The 23,985-nt window shown below is 40.9% G+C and overlaps 1 protein-coding gene across 1 annotated transcript; it reads left to right on the forward strand.

The window, feature by feature from the left end:
• Window position 1: 1 nt before the first annotated feature.
• Window positions 2–22,987, forward strand: LOC124379070 (MOB kinase activator 3B). Its single transcript, XM_046839121.1, has 4 exons — window positions 2–157; window positions 9,330–9,923; window positions 19,844–20,046; window positions 22,174–22,987. Exons 2-4 carry the CDS (start codon window positions 9,506–9,508, stop codon window positions 22,201–22,203), a joined length of 651 nt encoding a protein of 216 aa, XP_046695077.1. The 5' UTR covers window positions 2–157; window positions 9,330–9,505; the 3' UTR covers window positions 22,204–22,987.
• Window positions 22,988–23,985: the final 998 nt, after the last annotated feature.

Here is a 23,985-nt window from a genome sequence, read left to right on the forward strand (position 1 = left end):
AAGTGTACTACGTAGTAGGCTAGTATGCATGTGGCCCCGCAGCCTGCCTGCACTGAGCGCGGTGGCGCAGAAACCAGAACGGGATTCAGCAGGAGGGCAAGAGAGAGGGATTATCACTCCGGACTGCACTGAAAGTCCTGGATAAAGTACAATAAAGGTAAATAAAAGCATAAACGCTTTAAAATAGTATTATTATAGCTGCGTGTCTCATATATAGTGCTGATTGGAAGTGTTTATTTGACTGCTGTGTGAACGTGCCTGTCTCGCCTGCCTTAATATATCAAATATTTTCCCTAATATTTAATAATTTTTACACTTTTGATTCACTTTTGGATCATTTATTTAAAGTTTGACCAAATATTTCTTGTTTTTATCGGTATTAGGATTACTACGCGATATTACGCAACACGTTGTCATGTTAAAATGTATTATAATTCATTTTTTTGCTGTTTACATCATTATAAAGTGACTCTTACATTTCTTAGTGTTTCAATTGTTTAATTTGCAAATTTCAACACCAAGTAACACAATCTGTCAGCTCCAATTAATCGTTTATTAATGAATCTGGGTTGCATCTGTAATGTTTCTATACTCCCTACACATGTGCACTACATAGGGGATGATCATATGGGTTATGTGCCCTATTTCTAGGGTATGATATGGACTCTAATTTGGATTCAGGTCCTGTACAGGATATTAATGGAGCAGGTAGTTACTTAGTTTGGATACAAAAAAACAGCAGCAAAATGCAGTTTGGCATCTACCAGAAGTGCGAATAGTAGCATTGTGCAGATAAATATGTAAATATATGTACAACAAATCAATATAAAAAAAGGGTGGTGAAAATATACACAAGATGTTTGTACACACGCCCCTTTATAACACTTTTTAGCGAGTCGGTTCATTTGTGTCGGCTCATCGTTACGAGTCGACTCTTTCAAAACGACTCATTATTACTATTATCGTTGTTATTAATTTTTTGTTTGTTTGTTTGTTTTCCAAAACGATTTCTTAGCCAGTGATTTTGTACTTTGTGAAGTGAAAACGTCAGGAAAGAGTTCTTTGAAGCTAATGTGCGCTCTCAAAATTTCACCTAAAAGAATCGGTTATAAGAGTCAACTCGAATAGTCGAACAGAAGATGATGTTCCATAATAAGATAATGTTTGACATCTATCTCCATGTCTAGGAATAAACTTAAAGGCACAAACATTTAAATCTATATTTTTATAACATCTGTTTCTGTAAAGCCGCTTCATGGGAATGTCCATCGTTAAAAGCGCTATACATACAATTTAATTGAATTTAATAAAACCTATGAGATAAAAATCTTTTCTGCACCTGGTTCTATTATAGTTCTGGTTGTAATAATAGTTTAGTTTTGTGTTTAAAGAACAAATAGGATTTTGGGGGAAATTCCTATCATATAAGAGGAATAAAACCACATTAGGACATGCTGTTATTGAAAAATAGTCACCTTCAATATAAATAGATTAACTTGTTTTATTTTTAAAGCTGGGAAACATGAGTTCTCCTTGTCTCCAACGATTTCCTATAACATTAATCAATTGTTTTTATGTGCAAAATCCAGTTTGAGTGTAAAAAGAGAGCAAGTCAGTGTCCACCATTTGTGCTTTCATTTATTCATATCCATTTTCATACCCATTTGTGTTTTGGCAGCCTAAAAGGGTATTTAGTGACAGCATTAACGTGAGCGAGCAGCTCCAACGAACCTGAACATGCATCGCGATTGTGAGTGATGGTGAATCAAACAGGATATAAATCTTCTCACGGTACAATAATCACTGCTTCCTGTGTGCAAGCACCCTGATTCACTAGGCAGGAATTCACCGATCTTTACAAAGCACGGGCAGGAAACACGAGTTAAACATTGACCGCCCCTGATTGCTGGGGGGCAGATTTACAGTCGTGAACTGTTGCCTCGAAGCAACCCAGACAGTTCATAAATGTAAAGTCAGACACGGGCGGGGTTTTTCTTTTTGAGATTTGCCACTTTTTAATGCTTTTACTCGCAGAAGCTCGGTGTTTCCCTGAACGTCAGCCTGTAAAAACCTGTCGATGTGGAAACGCTGTGGCCTGGCATCACTGCTGCGCTGTACTGTTTATTCACCGGGCATTTATTTCATTCTTTTTTCAGCCGTCTGTTTGAAATCTTATGACAGGGCTTTTTGTTGCTGGGTGCAGCTCTGGAGGGAGGCCAGGGCGTGTGTGTGTGTGGGCGTGTGTGTGTGTGTGTGTGTGTGTGTGTGTGAGAAGCTTTTTATTTACTGAGCACGTTTAATCCATTACAATCCACACAGTCCTGTGATCATTTAATCCGTCTCTCTGTAGCCTGTACCCTGATACGGACACGAGTCCCTTCGGGGGTGTTTTTGGAGCTCAAGAGCCTTTGGTATTTCCTTTTAAAACAATTAACAGGACAAATCCCTGAAACGACTTTTTAGTTTGCAAAATTTGCTTAAAAAATCATGAATTTAGGGCTTAGTTAATCCCAGTTGCTGACAACTCATTTGTCTGTGGGTTTCTGATGTCATGATCTTAAAAGGGTCTTAAAAATCTCAGTGAAACCTGCAGAAACACTCTTTTTTTTTTATATTGCTCTGGTATAAGAGAAATAAAACACTTCAGGATGTGTGGCTGTAGAAAACAGCACTTCATCCTGTCATTGATTCTTTTTTTTTTTTCTCTGGGTTGCTGATTGGAAGGTTGGGGGTTTAAGCTCCAGTATGGCCAAGCTGCTACTCTTGGAACCCTTGAGCAAGACTTAACCCTCAGCGCTCAGGGCTGTATCCTGGTTGACCCTGCACTCTGACCCCAGCTTCTTAACATCGCTGGTTAAGTCCGTACCACAGATCCATAGTATAACGGGTACTTCTCCTCTTTATTGCCATCTTCTGATAAATTGCTTGTTGTTTTCCTCCTTTTTGGACAAAAGCGTCTGCCGAAGAATAAATCTAAATGCAGTGGCTCTGAAAACCGTAACGTCTTCAGCCCTTCACCTAGTTTAATAGATAATGTGCGAATGCCCACAGATCCACACTTTCTCCCCCAGTGCTTCCATAATTAATACTCATTAATAGAATGTGTTTTTTCAGTCTGAACGGTGAAAATTACTGCTTTCTTTTAATTAAAAATGAAGGCTTGTAAATATTGGTTCGGAGCTGTTGTAATCAATAAAGTTAAGAGAAATGTATATGTTTGCAGGAAGTTGTAACAGTGACGAGGTAAATTTATATACTTTGCGCATAAATTGTTTCCGATTCAAAAGAGCAGGGAAAAGGAAATCAAAGCTTCGTGTTTAAAGGCCCGATCACGAAGTCATTTGGCAAACTGTTCCATAGTCACAAGTTTGAAAAGCACACACACATACACACACTGAGAGACACAGCTGATGTTGGATCAAGTGACCCTCTGTGTTGTCCTTATAAAACCCATTGAAGGCCTGAACAGACACAGCATGCACGTTTAAAGCCCACGCCCCCCCCACAGATTTCGCCCTCCATTTTACAGCCTTAATGCTGAGATTATACACGCATAGTGGTATCAAAAAGTTTCGAGACCAGCTCTGTTTACAAAGAAGCACTTTCTTCATCTATGTTTACACACTTCAACATAGTCCCCTTGCACAGCAACACAGCACTCCAGGCGTTCCTGCCACTTCTGGAACGTGTCCCGCAAGTGTTCGTTCTGAAGCGTGTCAAGCATCTTTTGCGATTCTGCGAGACCGGGCTACGCACGTGGTCAGAACAGCACCGGTTGCACATCTCCCAATGTCTTTCGGGACACTGATTTATGAAGGACGTGCTCCCTGTGACTGTGCGTGCAGCCCTGTGCTGCCATATGTTGCCGTGTTACAAAAGAAGTCTCGAAACGTTTTGATACCACCTGGTACAACACACTCATTTCAAACATTCACCATGATTCAGGAAGGGTTTCCGAAGCACAGTCTGTGGAAGTTGTAGACGTCAGACTTCGAATCGGGAGGTCACGAGTTCAAATCCCAGCACCACTAATATGCCACTATTCCTTTGCGTGACAAACCTTCTAAAGTCTGGTCAGGTTGGTGGTGTTGGAATGTTTTTGGTGCTTCCTGCCTATTGGAATTTTCTTGGTCCCCATGTTTTCTCGCATACCTTGTAGAATTGTCAGTCATCGCCATTTTAGCAGCGCGTGAAAAATCATCTGAACGGGCTTTATAGAGACCATCGATCACATAAGAGCACTCGAGTAGGATGCTTTATTTCTCTCAATTCTCTCTCAGATTTTTTTTTCCTGTCTGTTGTGATGCCTTATTTTTTTTTTGTTTGGTTTTGTTTTTTTCTCGTGAGCTTAACAAGGTAGAAAAGTAGGAATTGTAACAGATGTGGAATTCGAAGGGCCACTGCAGGGGTCTGGGCTTTTATCCGTCGGAGGTTTTACAGCTTCTCATCCCACCCAGTCACATTCCTGCAGAGTGATTAAAGAGCAGAAACTCACACGACGACCCGCCGTTATCGTCCCGGGGCAAGTCGAGCAGGTTTTTATTGTCCTTCCTGATTGTATCCATCGGGGTTGAAGCGTTGTCTTTCCGGGACCATGGAGCAATGCAGGACGGCAATACTTCAGACTTACAAGACTTTCTGCAGCTGATTCAAATGCTTTGCTAATTAGCATGTTATATGGACAAAGGTTTGTGGACAACTCAGCATGAGATGATGTGCTTTTTAAACATCCTATTCCACATTTAGTATCATTTGCTGTAAACTCCACTCTTCTGGGAGGATGTTCCACCAGAGTTTGGAGTGTGCTTGTGGAGATTTGTGCTCATTCAAACACAAGGGTGGTAGTAAAGTCAGGAATTGATGTAGGTGAGGTGTGGAGGCCTGGGGTGCAGTCAGTGTTCCAATTCATCCCAATATGGTTGAGGTTAAAGCCTTATAGCAGGAAAACTTTTACTCTGAGGGTTTCTGCGTGGTCTTAAAGTATAAAATCTCAATTTTAGACTTTAAAAAGTCTTTAAGTTTCTGTGGTGCTGTAGTTCTTTTTTTCCCTGATCCAAATGTAATTCACTGTATTACGACTACAAATGAGACCAACATGCATACCTCAAATCTCTCTTGGATTGTACCACAAACATATTTTTCAGCTTTGGGGAAGTGCAAGTTAAGCGACACCTGGCTTAAAAAAAAAATGAATGAAGGCTCGGTTATGGCGAGATGCTAACATCTTATTTGTGTGTGTGTGTGTGTGTGTGTGTGTGTTTATGATGTTGTAATATTATGTGGATACATTTCATTGTTATTGGTCTTTTAAAGGTCTTAAGAAGTCATAATTTGACTCGGTCAAACCTGTAGAAACCCTGCAACCAATGTACGGTACATTGTACAGCATTTCTTGAGCAACTCAAGAACTTGATGGATTTGGACTGTAGTTAATATACACAGCCAGGTACACTCACTCGCTTAGAACCACAGGTTGCATTTAAGCGCCCATCACTGCACATCTTCACAATGGAACAGTGGAACTAATAATGAATAGACACTTTGTGAGGATGGGTTCCCTTTTGAGTCCCTCTCAAAGCTTCTTAAAGCAATCTCCGGGAGTTGTTCCTCACCACAGTCACCACTGGCTCACTTACATTTAACAAACAAATACATTCTTTTCTAACCAGGTTATCTATTTAAATCTGCATTGAGAAACATCCATTGTTTAAAGCACTTTACAACTAAAAAGAGAATTTAACTGAAATGTTCATGGAGCTGGCTTTGTGCTGAGGCTTTGTAATCCTGGAACACATTCGGGTCTCCTACTGTACTTTTAGGAGTTTAACAATTGTGTGCCTCTCATTTTGTGTTAACAGTTTGGCAAAATAACTACACATGGTTGGTTCATGTAGTGTAGCTTCACTGTTTACCACTTTAGCTGATGTTTCATGTCCTTGCGCCACAATTAACACATTATCAATTGTATCTGCTTTCTCACGTCTATTACGTGGCGATATGTTAACAATCACATGTAAATATGCGACCAGAAAAAGTGCCATTTAGTGTCGCAGCTGAGAGCAAACGAACAACATTCCCGTCATTTCTACCTCTGATCTTTAGCTCTTCCTATCGCAGATATGCATTCTGGCCAGGCAAACTTTTAAATAGGCCTCGATCCGTGTGATGCATAGCCGAAACTCCATAGCCTAAGGATAGCGTTTTTAGCAAGTAGCCATAATGTGTGGTTTACAGAAACTAAATCAGCTCAGTGTTTCCACGTGAACCGTTTTCACAAATCCAAATGTCACACGTTGTGAGTTACATAAGGAGTCACTGATGAACACTAACTGCATTAGGAGCTCTTGTTGAGGTTGCGTGTAATTGATACAGTGCGTCCAATTACACTGAACTAAAACTGCTGTAGTTACGTAATTACGCAGTTAGAACAGCGTTTTCAACCGCTTTCTTTCCTTTAACATACGTGATTACTAAAATAAACACCACAGAGTATTGCTTCTCATCAGCCTGTTATCAATACAGTAATAGTGGTAGTATTTATTTGTTTGTTCGCTACTATTATTAGCAGCATTTTTATTAGTAGTAGTATTTTTAGAATTAGTTGTATTTGTGTATTTGTTACTATTATTAGTAGTATTTTTATCATTTTAGTAGTAGTAGTAGTAGTAGTAGTAGTAGTAGTAGTAGTAGTATAGTAATAGTATTATTAGACAAGAATAAGCTTTCACTTTAAACACTGGGCCTGTGTGTGTGTGTGTGTGTGTGTGTGTGTGTCACAGTGGGCAGTTTGGGGAATTCCACTCCAACACTGTTTTCACTTTTGCCTGTCATCATGATTTAAAGGAAGTTTTTTTTTTTTTTTTTCCTTTCTTTTAAATACAACAACAACGAATAAGTCCAATAAGTACCTGAACTGAAACAAAAACAGTCATCACAGTTAATGAGGTTGTTGCAAGATCTGTTCGTGGTTATCGAAAGCGATTCTGACTATGGGAAAGTTGCTGTTTGAATGCTGTGGATTACACGCAAACATACATTTACCTGTGGTGCATTACTGTTTCTGTAGTCACAGATTACACTAGGACTTCCACCAGGAGGAGGTTTGTGTATGGAGATGTTTGTGTGGAAACAGGTGTGGAAGGATTCGCCAGTTTCAGCTCTTCGTAACTGCTGAATATTACAGATCCGGAAAGTCTTATACCAGCAATTTCTGAATAACATTGTGTCAATAATCTTATAATACAATTCTCAACCATATTCGAATGTTGTGTGATGGTGTCAGCAAAGTTACAATAGTTGCATCAACAACATTACAATATAAATGTGTCAACGATACAATATAGTTATGTCAACAGCGTTAAAATGAAAATATGAAATGAACGTAACTATATAACTGTCAGCAACATTACAATTAAATTGTCCATAGAATTACAATATGCTGTCAATGGTGTAACAGTATAACTGTCAACATTACAATAACAGTGTCAACAATGTTACAATAAAACTGTCAACAGTGTAACAATATAACTGTCAGCCAAAAAAAAAGCATTACAATATACTCGTGTCAACAGCGTAACAATAAAATTGTATCAACAGCGCAATAGATTGACCGTCAACATTACAATATTCTCATGTCAACAGAGTAACAGTATACTTGCCCTCATTACAATATACTTGTGTCAACACTGTTACAATAACATTTTCAAAAGCGTTGCAATATACTATTAACAATAAAATTGTCAACAATGTAACAATACCCCTGTCAAGATTACAATATACTCGTGTCAAGAGCGTAACAATATTCCTGTCCACATTACAACACACTCATGTCAACAATGTTACAATAATGTAGTCGACGGTGTAACAATTTACCTGTCAGCAACATTCCAATTAAATTGTCAAGCGTTACAATATACTTGTCAACAATCTAACAACACTGTAATAACCGTCAACATTACATTAATCTCATAGCTGCGTAACAATATATCTGTCAAATTTACAATATACTCGTGTCAACAATGTTTCAATCAAATTGTCAAGAGCGTAACAATATAACCGTCAGCAACGTTACAATTAAATTGTCAAAAGCGATACAATATTCTCATGTCAACAATGAAACATTATTCCTGTCAACATTACAATATAATTGTTTTAAAGTTACAGTATAATTGTCAATGTTTCAATAAAATTGTCTGCAATGTTAACCTAATGTAATTGTCAACAACATTACAAAAGAAAAAGTTGGAATAGTGACTATAACAATGTTACAATCGAACTGCCATCGATTTTACAATTAAATGTGTGTCAAGCACATTACTGTACAATCCGATTGCACAACATTACTCAATAAAAAAAGGTTAGTGACTCTGCCAACATCTTTACACTTAAACTGTAATCGTTGGTGAGTTGCCGTGGATTGTGAGAAATAACCCTCTCTCTCATGATGTCATTGGAAAATGATCAACAGCATCTGACCGGATCACACCACCCCCGTCATTCATGATTATTTAATGAATGCATACGGTATGTGGTTTAATCACTTACAACACTTCCAGTGTTTGTGCAAATGTTTATTTCTATAGTAACGTCTCATTTACAGCGCCTGCACTGACTTTCAAAAAGTTTTGCCAGCCTTTTCCAACACCCCCTTTTTATTTTTCATTACCATGGGCTTGGAAATGAAAAGTAATACTGTGTGTAGAATTGATGAGCTCAGGTTTAAATTTCTCTGGTTCAATCGGGACAGTTTGCCACGATGAGGCCCAGCGTGCAGAGACACATCCCTTTCACGCTGATGTGTATCAGCACAAAGACTGCCAGAGTTCCGCCAATCTGTTGTTAAAGACCCCCATTATACCTTTGTTCTGTGTGTGTGTGTGTGTGTGTGTGTGTGTGCAGGTGAACATCCTGCCTGATCTTGCTTAAAGGTTATAGTTTTAGTAAGAGTACACAGCCGTCGGGCTTAAACCCACCCTGAGTAGCTGAAGTGACTCTGCTGAAACTTGCTTGTGTGCAGTGTGGTTACATCTAAAGCTCCAGGATGCAGATCTGTAAAACACACCTACTCACACACTTGGAACCTCCTAATAACCTTTTTTAAATGCACTGTAAATTTTTTGTTTCTGGTCACAACCTTCAGGATCTTCTTGTACACATGCTTCTGTTTTGAAAATATGCAATAATTTCCCTAATTTTGATAAATATGTATTTTTTTAAAAAATGCTTCCAGTTACCTCGAATCGAAGTGGTTGAAGCAAAATTGATTTTTTTTTTATCTTCTTGTCATTTAAAAGCATTATAAGGTCTGATCTGTCTCATCTTTCTCTCAGGTGGCCATGTTATAAAGCAGAAGTCCACCATCAGCTGAGGAGGCCACCTGCAATCATCATCATCATCATCTGTCTACTAAGTCAGCTTCATCCTCTCTTTGTCTTTCCTCACATCCACCTTTTCTCCACCCGAACCCCTTCCCCCTTTCCGAGACCCACCCCTTCATTTCCTCACCATGTCCATCGCGCTCAAGCAAGTCTTCAACAAGGACAAGACGTTTAGGCCCAAGCGTAAGTTTGAGCCCGGTACACAGCGCTTCGAGCTGCACAAGCAGGCTCAGGCATCCCTCAGCTCTGGCGTGGACCTGCGTGCGGCAGTGCAGCCGCCCCCCGGTGAGGACCCCAATGACTGGGTGGCTGTCCACGTGGTGGACTTCTTCAACCGCATCAACCTGATCTATGGCACCGTGTGCGAGTTCTGCACAGAGAAGAGCTGCCCGGTGATGTCGGGCGGCCCGCGGTTCGAGTACCGCTGGCAGGACGATCACAAGTACAAGAAGCCCACAGCGCTGCCAGCGCCGCAGTACATGAACCTGCTGATGGACTGGATCGAGGTGCAGATCAACAACGAGGACATCTTTCCCACTAGCATAGGTGAGTGCAGTTATGAAACGATTACTTATATTTTGGATTTTCATCCCGTGTGGTTGCTAAAAAGTCAAAGTGGATGAGTTTAAATCCCTGGGATCAACTATGCAAAGTAATAGAGAATGTGTTAGAGAAGTAAAGAAACGAGTGCAGGCATGGTGGAGCGGGTGGAGAAGAGCGGCAGGAGTGGAAGGGAAAGTTTATCAGAGGGCGGTGAGACCTCCTATGTCGTATAGATTATAGACAGTGGCATTGACTATAAGGCAGGACGACAGGAGACTCAGCTGGAGGTGGCAGAGATGAATATACTGAGATTATCATTAGGAGGCAGGAGGATGGACTGAATTAGAAACGGGTTTATTAGAGGGACCGCACAGGTAGGACATTTTGAGACAAAGTGAGAGAAGCGCGATTGAGACGGTTTGATCATGTGCATGTTGATTAATTGTTTTTGCTGATAAATCTGCACAAATAATTGATTGCTGGAACTATCGGCTATCTGCAGAAATCCATGCCGATAGTTTTTCCGGCTTCCGGTTCGCTGTCTTTATTAAAGTGGCCTCTAGAGGTAAAACACTGACACTACGTGCTGTACGTTTTTCCACTTAAGCATGCGCGCTGCACAGAGAGCGCCATATTATAAAAAATTTATTAGCACATTTTATTGATGGATCTTGATTTTTTTTTTTTATAATAAAGTTCAGTACTATTATACATGAAGTGTTATGTTTGGGTTTTTTCGAATCCATTTTAATCGGTTATAAGCAAGTACAATCCAACCAAGCTACCAGTGTCGGAAAAATCCACTATTGGTCAACTTCTAGTGCAGAGGGACAGGGACAGGGGGTAGATCGGTGGAAGAATGCTGAGGATGAAGCCACCAGACAGGAGGAAAATAGGAAGGCCGCCAAGGAGGTTTATGGATGTGGAGGGAAGTCATTCAAGTGATTGGAGGACAGAGTGCTATGATGACTGATGATCCGCTGTGGCGACGCTAATGGGGGCAGCCGAAAGAAGAAGTTTGATTCTCTTCCAGCAATGAAACGCTAGGTTTTTGTAGCCAATCCTCAAGGGGCCAGCCTTCCAGTCAATTGGGAACTTTTTTTTGTTCAACTTACCAACTTGCCACACAGCCACAAAAAAAAAACCATATAGTGAGGTAGGTAGTCCAGTAGTTTCCAGTAGCTGGTAGATCAGCTATGAAATAGAGTCACACAGTGGTGGAGAGTAACAAAGTAAATTTGTTACTGTACTTAAGTAGCTTTTTCACATATTGTACTTCACTTAAGTATTTCCATTTGGGGAGACTTTTACAAGTCAGCAATCAGGGTCGAGCTCTCGCTTTGTTTTGAACTTATTTTGATTGGCGCTTGGCGTATCTACTTATCACCAACATACAGTTCAGCATCAGTTCAACAGCAAGCAGAACATTTTTGCGAGGAATAAATTATAAAAGAATTCGCTGACTCAACACGCATGGCCTCGTTTGCATGATTTTTTTCAAGAAGAATTTGGTCTCATGATCATTGTAATAAATATCAGTGTTTGACTCATTAATATAATTCTATTAATAGATCAGTGTGCTGAGATTAACATCTTTTTTTACATAAACTGGGTTGATTTGATTTGAAGTAGTTTTGTCCTTTTATTTAAGTGTAATGCATCTTTACTTTCTCTCTCAGTACATTCAACCCAATAGAAAGTAAGGACGTTATATGGTTTAAATCTTGCGTCAAACTTTATTTTTGTCAGTGTTTTCCTGGATCCGAAAGGTAAACCTGTAATTTCAGCATGCTAATTTTACCCAGACTTAGCCACTTAGCACCAGTTTCAAGGTGTGTATCACCCTGAAATGTCTTACATTTAAACATAGCCACCAAATGATTGTTTTTGTTTTGTGCAAGTTGTTTTGGGATTCCCTCATATTTCTTCTTATTTTGGTCAGCTCACACCCATCAGCTTGCTCTCGCCCAAGAGACATGTGAAGCCAGCTGACCACAGTACCCCAGGGCAGAATGATAGACAGAGGAAAGTGCTATTTGCCCTCTACCACATACATCAGTTTGTAGGTGCACATGCTTGTCTGGTTTTTATCTCCTGATGGGTTTTTTTCTTGTCTGCCAGGCAACTATATATTTAAACCTACAAGCTCAGCCCCAAACACTGTATTCCCCAAACACCCAGGCTGCTGACTTTCCCACTCTGAGGTCTTTATTATCATCTAAATCACTAAAGTTCCTTAATTTGTTGCTATGATTATAATCCTAAAACCCCTGCACACTCCTCCTCCCCCTCCTCCTTTCTCTCTCTTCATCCTCACTCACAGCATGTACGTCCTGTATCGCTAAAGTGTAACACAATCACGTGTTGTCTGTTAATTATTCAAAGTTATCAGACCCTCAGAGACGAGACGGGCCTCCTTCTGCAACCCCATCCCTCCCGGTCTTTATTACCCGCTACAGTCCGTCACCTGCGGCTTCTCGCTCCCACTCTTCTCTTCATCCAAGCGTTTTAACCCTCTCAGTACTATCAATTATTCAGTCTGACGTGAGCCGGGGCGTAGCCTTCTTCTGTCCGTGTCGGGGAAAAATATGTATTATTTAGAAAGGATGCGAGAAAAGGCCAAGTCCGTGTTGTGGCGCCGTCAAGACACGAGACAAAACTGGGATTTGGAAAGGAGAAGAACATCCAATTATCTGAAGTCTAAAATCTTTTGGTAAAAACGGATTTATTTCAATGTAAATTTTCTTTCTGTCTGAACCAAAGAAATAAAATCTGTACAATATTGAACTGTAGAGCGTCATATATTTTTCCCATTGCATTGCTTTGCATTAAATCGAGTCGCACTGCATCGTAATGGGGTGAATCGTATCACATCGCATCAGTAGCTGCTTCATATGTATCTTTTAATGTATCGTATCATTGGCTATGCATTGAGAGTTGAATCGCATCGACCTCACTTATGGAGATGCACATCCCTAATATATACCACAATTCTCAATTCTGATTGGTCGAAAGAAGGTTTATATAGCGTTTAAAAAGATTTCTAATTATTGATATGGGGACATTTGTAGCTGCTGTAGCATAAGTGATGTTTGTGTGCGTCATCAGTTTTAAGCTCTCCACCGGTTTCTCATACACTTGCTGTTGTCTGACCCACACCAATGTTGCACACTCTTTCTGTCTCTGTCTGCCTTTTTTCTCTGTTCATTTCAATCAAAGGACCGTCCTGTCCTGCACACCTCTGTGTCTCTGCCAGTCTCTCGCTTCCTCTTTGTCTGTCTTTCTCTCTTCTTATTTCGATCAAAGGACCAGCCTGTCCTCTCCTGCACGTCTTGCCTCCATGTCTCTTTCTATGTTCTTTGTATGTCTCTGTCTATGGATTTCTTTCTCTCTCTCTTTTTGTCTCTGTCTGTCTTTCTCTCTGATTATCTCAGGACCAGCTTGTCAGACCTGCACGTCGTCCCTCTTGTCATCCAGCTGTGTCTCTGCTCCTCCTTTTTGCTGTCCCTCAGCAAACACACATGGCACACAGGACAGGAAAGACAGGAATCAGACAAGCTGCTGCTCAAACAGCCGTCAGCGTCAGGCGACTCAAAACTCCAGGAGATAGTTACGAGACGCAGTTACACTCGCAACCGCAAAGAGGCTTTAACAAGGATTTACTGAAACTCTCTCTCTCTCACACACACACACACACACACACACACACACACACACACAGATCAGTTCAGTGGAAGTGGAAGTGTTTGCCAAGTAAACTTGATTGGTTTATTAAGAAATAGGAACAGAAAATATTCTGCTGCTGGATCTTATATAAATGTGTATATATGTCTTTTTAAAATTACAATCCAGTCTACTGAACTCATCTCGATCACAATTTGAGTATTTGGGACTCAAATCATTACGCTCAGGTCAAAGGTCACAAGTGTGGAAGCCGGTACACTGCTGAGAGCTCTGTCCGTGTAGGATCCCCTCGGAGGAGAGGAAGTTCCTGCAGTCAGGAATTGTCACGACCTCGGGAGGCTCGTGTGACTTCTGACCTCTGAAGCTGTGTAGCTACTGTGCTCAGAGTGGGAAAAAGCACAAAGCTGGATAAACTCACGATTCAGCTTTCTGTCTGTCTACCTTCCATATATTATCTGTCCATTTTTTTTGCCCGTCTATGTCTGTTTCTATAACTTTTTCTTTGTCTGGATGTTTGACTGTCTGTTTGTGTGTCTCATGCGCTCTCTCTCTCTCTCTTTCTTTCTCTCTCTCTTTCTTTCTCTCTCTCTGTTGCTATCTTTTGTCTGTCTGTCTGTCTTTTCTTCCTCTCTATTTGTTTTTATCTCTCTCTTTCAGTTCTCTGTCTCGACTTTTTCACTGTCTTTCATTTCTTTTTCTCTCCTCCTTTGTCTTTCTCTGTCGTTATCTCTTTTCTCTGTCTATTTCTGTCTGTTTTTCTTTCTTTATCTCTCTCTATGTCTGTTTGAGCCTGTCTGTCTGTTCTTCTCATTTTCTTTCTTTCTCTCTCTAAAATGATACACATCTCAGAACACCTCATCTTTCCTTCATGGCCATTCTCAGTAGTAACTTTTGTCATTGTGACTATAATAATTTCTTTCTCTCTCTCTCTTTCTCTCATGACACATGCTTCATATGTAGACATCACACTGTTATACTATAAAAAAAATACATAACTGTCCACTTTACTGAGTACATTTTGGTAATGTTCCTTTCTCATAGCTGGAAAGGACTTATAAAGGTGTGTGTGTGTGTGTGTGTGTGTGTGTGTGTGTGTGTGTGTGTGTGTGTGTGTGTCTTGCAGCGGTGCTGAGTGTTCGAGTGCACTCTGGTCAGTCTCTCATTACCACAACTGAGTGCTTATTAGCGTCACGATCACATGACCTTCATGCTCACGCCACCTCGTACCTGAGAGTCTCTCTCTTTCTTCCCCTCTCCTTCTCTGTCTTCGCTCTCAGAATGTTCTTCGGCCTCACGCTGAGGAGAATCAGGTCACTTTACTTCATCTCCCTTTCCAGTCTTGTCGTTTGTTAAAGGGGGAGTGTGTTGTCCTGCTCACACATACATTGTGCCAGCTCCTCAAGGCAGGTTGCTGAGAAAAAGAAAGTCGTGCTCTGTTATATTAAGCGCTGGCGTCCTCGTTCCCACCCTCACCATGTCCACACACACACACACACGCTCCATCTGTTTACTGCCAGCCTGCCAAGTCTGTTTGCATCCCTTTTTTTTTTTTTCAGTTCAACCTCAAATCTGTTTATTCTGGTGTTTATTTAAACACTAGCTCATGTGCTGCGTTGTGAGTCATTATTATGTGTAAAGACAGTTTACAGTCACTGTGTTTTGTACGCGCGGTTACCATTCATTTACAGTCCAAAAGAATGCCAGAAATGTACGCATCATAGCATTCACTCACTGTTATTTTATCAATCCAGATTCTCAGTGAACACTCTTTAATAAAGGGGTCTCCGAACTCCAGGTCGCAAGATGGCACCGGGCCGTGGGTCATTTTTGTAGTGGTGGATGGAATACACAAACCATGCACTTGAGTTAAAGATTCACTCGGTAAAATATGCCTGTAGTATAATATACCTGTAGTCTTTGTGGTGAGCTCAATTACATTATAATAAATAATTCACATTTTTATGAACCACCGTAAAATAAAATAAAAAGTTGCCATTTAGATTAACCAGAACTATAGATCAGCCTGAACTGTTGAACTGTCTGCTAACTTCCTTTACATTATACAGTAGATCACTTTTCCGATACAGAACACCTCACGTCCTCTGAGATTTCCAAACGAATTGGTTTCTGGAGCAGTGTACAGTAGACCTTCACATTTTTTTTTAACAGCTGAATAAGAGGTTATGTAAGAGCTGGTACACAATGCTACAGTAAGATGCTTTATTTATATATATTTTAATGTATTAACATTTTTTTTCTTCATTCACACACTGACCTGGATTCTCTTTTAGTGTGTGTGTACTGGTGTTTCACCTGTGTGGTGTGTGAATGTGAGTGGGTGTGGGTGTGGGTAGTTGGGTGTGTGTGGGTCAACAACTTGAATATCCTGCTCATTATTCTGAACCCAACACACACACACAAACACATATATGAGTATGTGTAGTAAAGTATATTGAATGTACAATATCTTGTGTGAAACACTACATTAGGATGATTGTAGATCATTGAAAGTGGACGTTTTATTGAGACTTGATGTTGCAGATTCAGTGGTGTGTGTGTGTGTGTGTGTGTGTGTGTGTGTGTGTGTGTGTGTGTGTGTGTGTGTGTGTGAAAATCCAGGATGTCATGTTTTATTTGGACCCCAGGCTTTAATGTGTAGCTCCTCTTGTATAAAACGAAGCTCCCCGCTGTAGGGACTCTGAGCACGAGATAAGATAAGACCTTTGTTCATCCCACAGTGGGGAAATTGGATGGGAATGTTTGTCCCGTACAGGCCGCTAGAATCCGTGTTTAATCCGTGTCGCTCCACAGGCAGCGAGAGAGTTAAACTTCAGGTTCGAGGATCCATAGAAGAGTGAAAACTGTAGCAGTGCTTTCTGATTGTGTATTTAGAACAGCATGTGCCCTGGTTTTATTGTAATCTTTGAGCCAGTTTCCATCATGGGAGATTATCAGGAGCAGATAAGAGGATAAACGATTTTAGTGCTTAGGGACCCCAGCCGGGGGCCAGTCTTTCTCTATCTTTCTCTCTTCCCCTCTCTTTCTCTCTCTCTCTCTCATTCTTTTTCTTTTATTCCTTTTCTATTGGTCATTATCTTTGACTTTTTTTTCACTACCTCTCTTTCTTTCTCACATTTTCAATTGTTCCCTTTCCTTGTCTCTCTTTGCTTTCTCACTTTTTCTTTCTTTCTTTCTTTCTTTCTTTCTTTCTTTCTTTCTTTCTTTCTTTCTTTCTTTCTTTCTTTCTTTCTTTCTTTCTTTCTTTCTTTCTATCACTTTCTTTGGCTCTTTCTTTTTTATTTCTTTCCTCATATATCACTTTCTTCATCTCTCTCTTGCTCTTTCTTTCTTTCTTTCTTTCTTTATATATCACTTTCTTTGTCTCTCTCTTGCTCTTTCTTTCTTTCTTTCTTTCTTTCTTTCTTTGTCTCTCTCTTGCACTTTCTTTCTTTCTTTCTTTCTTTCTTTCTCTATATATCACTTTCTTTGTCTCTCTCTTGCTCTTTCTTTCTTTCTTTGTCTGTCTTTCTTTCTTTATTTCTTTTCTTTCTTTCTTTCTTTCTTTCTCTATATATCACTTTCTTTGTCTCTCTCTCTTGTTCTTTCTTTCTTTCTCTATATATCACTTTCTTTGTCTGTCTCTCTCTCTTGCACTTTCTTTCTTTCTTTCTTTCTTTATATATCACTTTCTTTCTCTCTCTCTCTCTCTCTCTCTCTTGCACTTTCTTTCTTTCTGTTTTATTGTTGTATTTTCCTTTTAATTCCCGTTAATTCTGATATATTCTTGTTAATTCACTTATTTTCCATTTAATTCAATGCAAAGTTTCCAGTCTTGAAAACTGTGTTTTTGCAACTCGATACAGGATTTAAGTAACAGAAAACTAGTGTTTTTTGTCTGCTAACATTTGCCCAGGCTGAGTGTATCCCGGTTTCGAACACAGAGCCTGTTTCACACGTGCTATGAGAGCTTTTGTTCAGATACAATGCACGCTAATTCATCGCCTACACACAAACGTACATTTGCTGCCACTTCCCATGGAAATAAGCCTCCTCGTTAAGCCCCCATGCCGGGATCAGGAGCCCTCGCAGTCACAGTGCCCCAGTGTTGGCGGAGGAACATCAGGAATCTCTGGAACACACTACACATTCTTCATGAGCGCTCTGAACCCACACTCGTACATACACCATGCGTGCACTAATCTCTGACTCGAAAGCTCCGCCCAGAGTCTACAGAGCATCTGATACCTTTTACACACAGAGATAAGCCCAAGGTTAGAGTTTTAAAGGCTGCAATTCGATTGGTTGTTTATCTTCCAAGGTGTATGCTGGTTTCTTTGGAAATTTGATCACCAGGACACTTTTTTTGGAACAGGATATAGTACAGTCCTATGGTTTTTACAATAATGAAAGACATAATATATATTTTTTATATCATGTATGACGTATCATTATTTTCCTGAGGGAGAAACAGGTGATACAAAGAAAAAAATTCACTTTGCTCAGAGTAGCAAAAAAAATTATGATTTTTTTTTTCTTTTCTTACAAAAGTGTCATTTTTATAATATCATCATTACAATATTATTTTCATAGCGTCAAATCTCCAAGCCATAGTCGCCGGATTAAAAAGCAAAAATTTAGGGAAGGATAAAAAAGGATCTTTTCAGTTTTGCTTTTGGTTCTTATCCATGTTTTCATCAGTAAAAGTACCTGATTCTCCAGTAATAGTTAAACATCTCGCTTTGGAAACTTAATACATTGTTCTGAGTGAAGGAGGTGTGGCCTCTGTGTGCCTGTCAGTCTGAGTGACGGAGGTGTGGCCTCTGTGTGCCTGTCAGTCTGAGTGAAGGAGGTGTGGCCTCTGTGTGCCTGTCAGTCTGAGTGACGGAGGTGTGGCCTCTGTGTGCCTGTCAGTCTGAGTGACGGAGGTGTGGCCTCTGTGTGCCTGTCAGTCTGAGTGAAGGAGGTGTGGCCTCTGTGTGCCTGTCAGTCTGAGTGACGGAGGTGTGGCCTCTGTGTGCCTGTCAGTCTGAGTGAAGGAGGTGTGGCCTCTGTGTGCCTGTCAGTCTGAGTGACGGAGGTGTGGCCTCTGTGTGCCTGTCAGTCTGAGTGACGGAGGTGTGGCCTCTGTGTGCCTGTCAGTCTGAGTGAAGGAGGTGTGGCCTCTGTGTGCCTGTCAGTCTAAGTGAAGGAGGTGTGGCCTCTGTGTGCCTGTCAGTCTGAGTGACGGAGGTGTGGCCTCTGTGTGCCTGTCAGTCTTTGTGAAGGAGGTGTGGCCTCTGTGTGCCTGTCAGTCTGAGTGAAGGAGGTGTGGCCTCTGTGTGCCTGTCAGTCTGAGTGACGGAGGTGTGGCCTTTGTGTGCCTGTCAGTCTGAGTGAAGGAGGTGTGGCCTCTGTGTGCCTGTCAGTCTGAGTGAAGGAGGTGTGGCCTCTGTGTGCCTGTCAGTCTGAGTGACGGAGGTGTGGCCTCTGTGTGCCTGTCAGTCTGAGTGACGGAGGTGTGGCCTCTGTGTGCCTGTCAGTCTGAGTGATAGAGGTGTGGTTTTTGTGACTGTCAGTCTGGGTGAAGGTGGTGTGGCTTGTGCCTGTCAATCTAAGTAAAGGAGGTGTGGCTTTTGTGTGCCTGTCAGTCTGAGTGACAGAGGTGTGGCCTGTGCCTGTCAGTCTGAGTGACGGAGGTGTGGCCTCTGTGTGCCTGTCAGTCTGAGTGAAAGAAGTGTGACCTCTGTGTGCCTGTCAGTCTGGGTGAAGGAGGTGTGGTTTCTGTGACTGTCAGTCTGGGTGAAGGAGGTGTGGACTGTGCCTGTCAGTCTGAGTGAAGGAGGTGTGGCCTTTGTGTGCCTGTCAGTCTGAGTGAAGGAGGTGTGGTCTCAGGAAAGGAGGTGTTGCCTTAATTTCCTTAAGATTACGTTTTCTTAACTTTAGCTGAACTTTTTAAACAACATTGTGTCTTATAACTCTGAATATACCCTAAATAATGTTTTATTACACTGAAATGAGTGAAATAGTAAGTTTTTGTCTTATGAGTCGAATCACTTTGGAAAAGAAATACACATTTGCTTTATATAAAGGTTTATATTATGTTCTTTTCTCAGATGGTTAAGATGCTTATCTAATCAATGGTTTATAGTAGATAAATATGTATGGATAATATCTCCCACTGAGATAATCCTGTTTCATCAAGCGTCACTGTTCATCACAAACCCGTAGAAAAGTTTCAATCTTTTTTTTGTTTCCCTCAGGAATTCCATTCCCCAAGAACTTCGTTCAGATCTGTAAGAAAATCCTGTGCCGGCTCTTCCGAGTCTTCGTGCACGTCTACATCCACCACTTCGACCGAATCATCCTGATGGGAGCCGAGGCCCACGTGAACACCTGCTACAAACACTTTTACTACTTCTGCACCGAGCTTAACCTCATCGACCGCAAGGAGCTGGAACCACTGGTGAGTAAATACAGGGTCAAACATATGGGTAGTAAACAACACTTAGAAGAAAGTGCGGTCTGAAAATGCACGCTGACTCAGTGTAGATCGAATAGGAATGAATTTCTCCTGGTTTGAGACTCACTACTGCACTCTACTGTTCATTATTCTGCATTACACCAGTGACAAAACGGCACTCAACACCAACACCAGTTTAAACAAACTGCTCCGAACTTCTTATAATCACAGTATACATGATTATAGCCATTACAACCCCACAGCACTCGTTATAACACACGTCTCAGCTCAGAGCCCCTGACGTGTGTAATTTCAGCCTGTTGCACTCCTGCACACTGCTTACATCACACATCCGGCTCGGCCTTGTTTCCCTGCAGCACTCGCATATCAGACATATCTAATGAGCTCTGGATGCGGTGATCCACAGCAACAACAAACAAAGACGACTTTCTTCACTTCATCATATGCTCCGCTTTTGAGAAAACTGGAAGAGAGGACGCTATAAGCTTACGCTGAAACATGTACAATTCTGATGCACATTGTAGGAGGAAATAGTGTAGTACAGTATAGTGCAGTGCTTTGTAGTGCAGTGCAGTGTAGTACAGTATAGTATAGTGAAGTGTAATGTAGTGTAGTACAGTATAGTGCAGTGTAATGTAGTGTAGTACAGTGTAGTGCAGTGTAGTACAGTATAGTGTAGTGTAGTGTAGTATAGTGCAGTGTAATGTAGTGTAGTATAGTGTAGTACAGTATAGTGCAGTGTAATGTAGTGTAGTACAGTATAGTGCAGTGCTTTGTAGTGCAGTGTAGTACAGTATAGTGCAGTGCTTAGTGTAGTGCCGTGTTGTACAGTATAGTGCAGTGCAGTGTAGTGCAGTGTAGTACAGTATAGTGCAGTGCTTAGTGTAGTGCAGTGTCGTACAGTATAGTGCAGTGCTTTGTAGTGCAGTGTAGTGTAGTACAGTATAGTGCAGTGCTTTGTAGTGCAGTGCAGTGTAGTGTAGTACAGTATAGTGCAGTGCTTTGTAGTACAGTATTTTGCAGTGTAATGTAGTGTAGTACAGTATAGTGCAGTGCTTTGTAGTGTAGTACAGTGTAGTATAGTGCAGTGTAGTACAGTGTAGTGCAGTGCTTTGTATTGTAATGCAGTGTACTGTAGTGTTGTGTATTGAAAAATACTGTAGTGTCTTAGATAGTAGTGGACCATAGTATTGTGTCATGTTGTGTTGTGTACCCTAATATAGTAGACTGTAGTGTAGACTAGTGTACTGTAGTATTATGTAGTGTGCTGTGGTATAGTGCAGAGTAATGTTGTGTACTATGGTGTTGTGTTGTGTAGTGTAGTGAACTGTAGTATTGTGTTGTGAAGTGGACTGTAGTGTAGTGTAAGGGACTGTAGTATTAGGTTGTGTAATGTAGTGTAGTGTATTATAGTGTTGTGTAGTGTACCCTAGTATAGTGTAGTGTGGATTTCTGTACAGGAATATTGTGTTGTATCGTGGTATATGTGTGTACAGTAGTTTAGAGTAATGGACCATAGTATTGTTTCGTGTAAAGTAATGTAGTGTACAGTAGTGGTGTGTAGTGTAGTGTTGTGTACCGTTGTGTAGTGTAGAGTGTAGTGTACTGTAATATGGAGTAGTGGACCGTATTATTGTAAAGTGTACCATAGTGTTGTGTAGTGATGTAGTGTAGTACATCATGGTGTAGTGGACTGTAGTATAGTGAACTATAGCGTAATATTGTGTAGTGTAATGAAGCATACTATAACAGTGTAGTGTAGGCAGAAAGGAGGTTCAAGCGCTATCACATTGCACTTAGTAGGAAGGTCTGCTATGTCATGTCTAAACACACAGCAAAAAAATACCAATTAAGACATCTCACAATGCATTATGGGTTAAAAGTGGGAGGATTTAAATGGTCCTAGATTGTTGGGAATAGGAAAAAGGGCACTATTTTGCAAAGAGGGTTTGTGCCTATTAGATGGCATTTAGTGTTTGTAGGTGTGGTGAGAATGTGTGGTCTAATCCTGTGTGTGTGTGTGTGTGTGTGTGTGTGTGTGTGTGTGTGTGTGTGTGTGTCAGTTGTGACATCATCATAACGCATTGTCATCTTCTTTTGGGCCTGCAGAAAGAGATGACATCACGTATGTGTCTTTGAAGGCCCCTCAGGGACCTCATGGATCCGAAAACTCTCAGTTTCGTGTCAACCAGAGGACGTTCACAGACAGACAGATGAACTCGGACAATGTGGCGCTGATAAAGTGTGATGTAACCAGGAAAAGCGAGAAAGGAGCACAGAAGCACCCTCACGTTCGCTCAGAGCAACAGCACCACCCGCTGGTGAGAAGTAGCGCGCACACGTACAGCGCTCATCCTCCAGGTGGCGCTCTAATGCAGTAATTGGATTATGCACTACTTGAGAACTGTATCTATGCAGTGTGGGAGGAGAAGGAGGAGCTCGATCTAGTTTGGATGAGAATACTAGTGTAAAGCTACTCACTTTTTAATGACTGCAGGGAATTAGTGAATTGAACCCCCTGAAGAACACTAATGTGTGTGTGTGTGTGTGTGTGTGTGTGTGTGTGTGTGTTTGGTTTATTTCTCTTGAGGTGTAAATGCTAAATGGGATCATTTTAATTATATGTAATTATTTAGATGATTATGATGATGGTGATGGTGATAATGGTGATGGCTCTCACACACATTTCAGATGATGCTCCTTCACGTTGTTTGAGTAATACGGGGTGTTTCAACTATGCAGAACTATTTCACGGACAATTTTGGACTTTAAATGCAATAATTGTGGAAGATTGTGAGCGTGAGAGAGGTGTGTGTGTGTGTGTGTGTGTGTGTGTGTGTGTGTGTGTGTGTGTGTGTGTGTGTGTTCGGACTGCTTTACATTCATATTGTCCAATAGTGACCACTAAACAGTCTAAATCCAACAGCTCATTTTGTTTGTTTGTTTGTTTGTTTGTTTGTTTGTTTTGGGGGGGGATCTTCACAGAGAATTTTTGTATTTGTTTTCTAACAGCTGCTCTCGATTTATGAGGTTTAACCTAAAGAAAAAAATTATATATAAACACAATATCAAGTAAAGAAAAAAGAATCTCACGTGTTTATCGTTACAAAAGTTTACCTTCAGGTTGCATCTCTTTCTTTCTCGCTCACTCTCTCTCTCACTTTCTCTCAATCACCTTTTTTTCTCTCTTGCTCTATCTCTTTGTCTCACTCTTTCGCTATCTCTCAATTTCTTTCTGGCTCATTCTCTCTCTCGTTGTTTTCTCGTGCTCTATCTCTTTCACGCTCTCGCTCTCTCTTTCTCTCTCGCTCTTTCTCTTTCGATCGCTTCTCTTGTTCACATACGGAGACTAGTGTTTTGTTACAGTTGGGTGCAAAAGTTTGCACAAGCCCAACTCCAACATTTAAGAACCTGCAGATGAGTTTACAGGAACATTCAGGATGTCGCTTAATTTTAAACAAACAACACAGCGCGTCAGTTTTCTTTTTTCATTTATTTATTTATTTTCCGTTTACATTCACATTCATTCCAATAGTGTTGAAGGTCTAAGCTGTATAGCAGGAGATCCTACAGTATGTTTACACACTATCACTTTCAAAATAGTCCCCTTGTACAGCAATACAGCGCCCCCAGATTTTCCTGCCACCTCTGTCCTGGTAGCCTTCTTTTTGGAGCGTGTCAAAAACCTTCTGCGTTGCACGCTGGATCTCTGCAGTGGTGTCTAGACGTCAATCTTTGAGCTGGATCTTCAGATCTTAAGAGGGCAAAGTCCGCAGGAGCAAAATCTGGTGAGTATTGGAGTGAGATTGTGTTGTTTCTGGCAAAAGGTGATGCAGGTCGGTGCTTTCTGTGACTGTGCGTGCAGCCTTGTGCTGCTGTCTGTTTACTGTGTTACAAAACCAGCTTTGAAACGTTTTGATG

Source organism: Silurus meridionalis, chromosome 25 (genome assembly GCF_014805685.1).
Source record: "Silurus meridionalis isolate SWU-2019-XX chromosome 25, ASM1480568v1, whole genome shotgun sequence".
NCBI classification, from domain to species: domain Eukaryota; kingdom Metazoa; phylum Chordata; class Actinopteri; order Siluriformes; family Siluridae; genus Silurus; species Silurus meridionalis.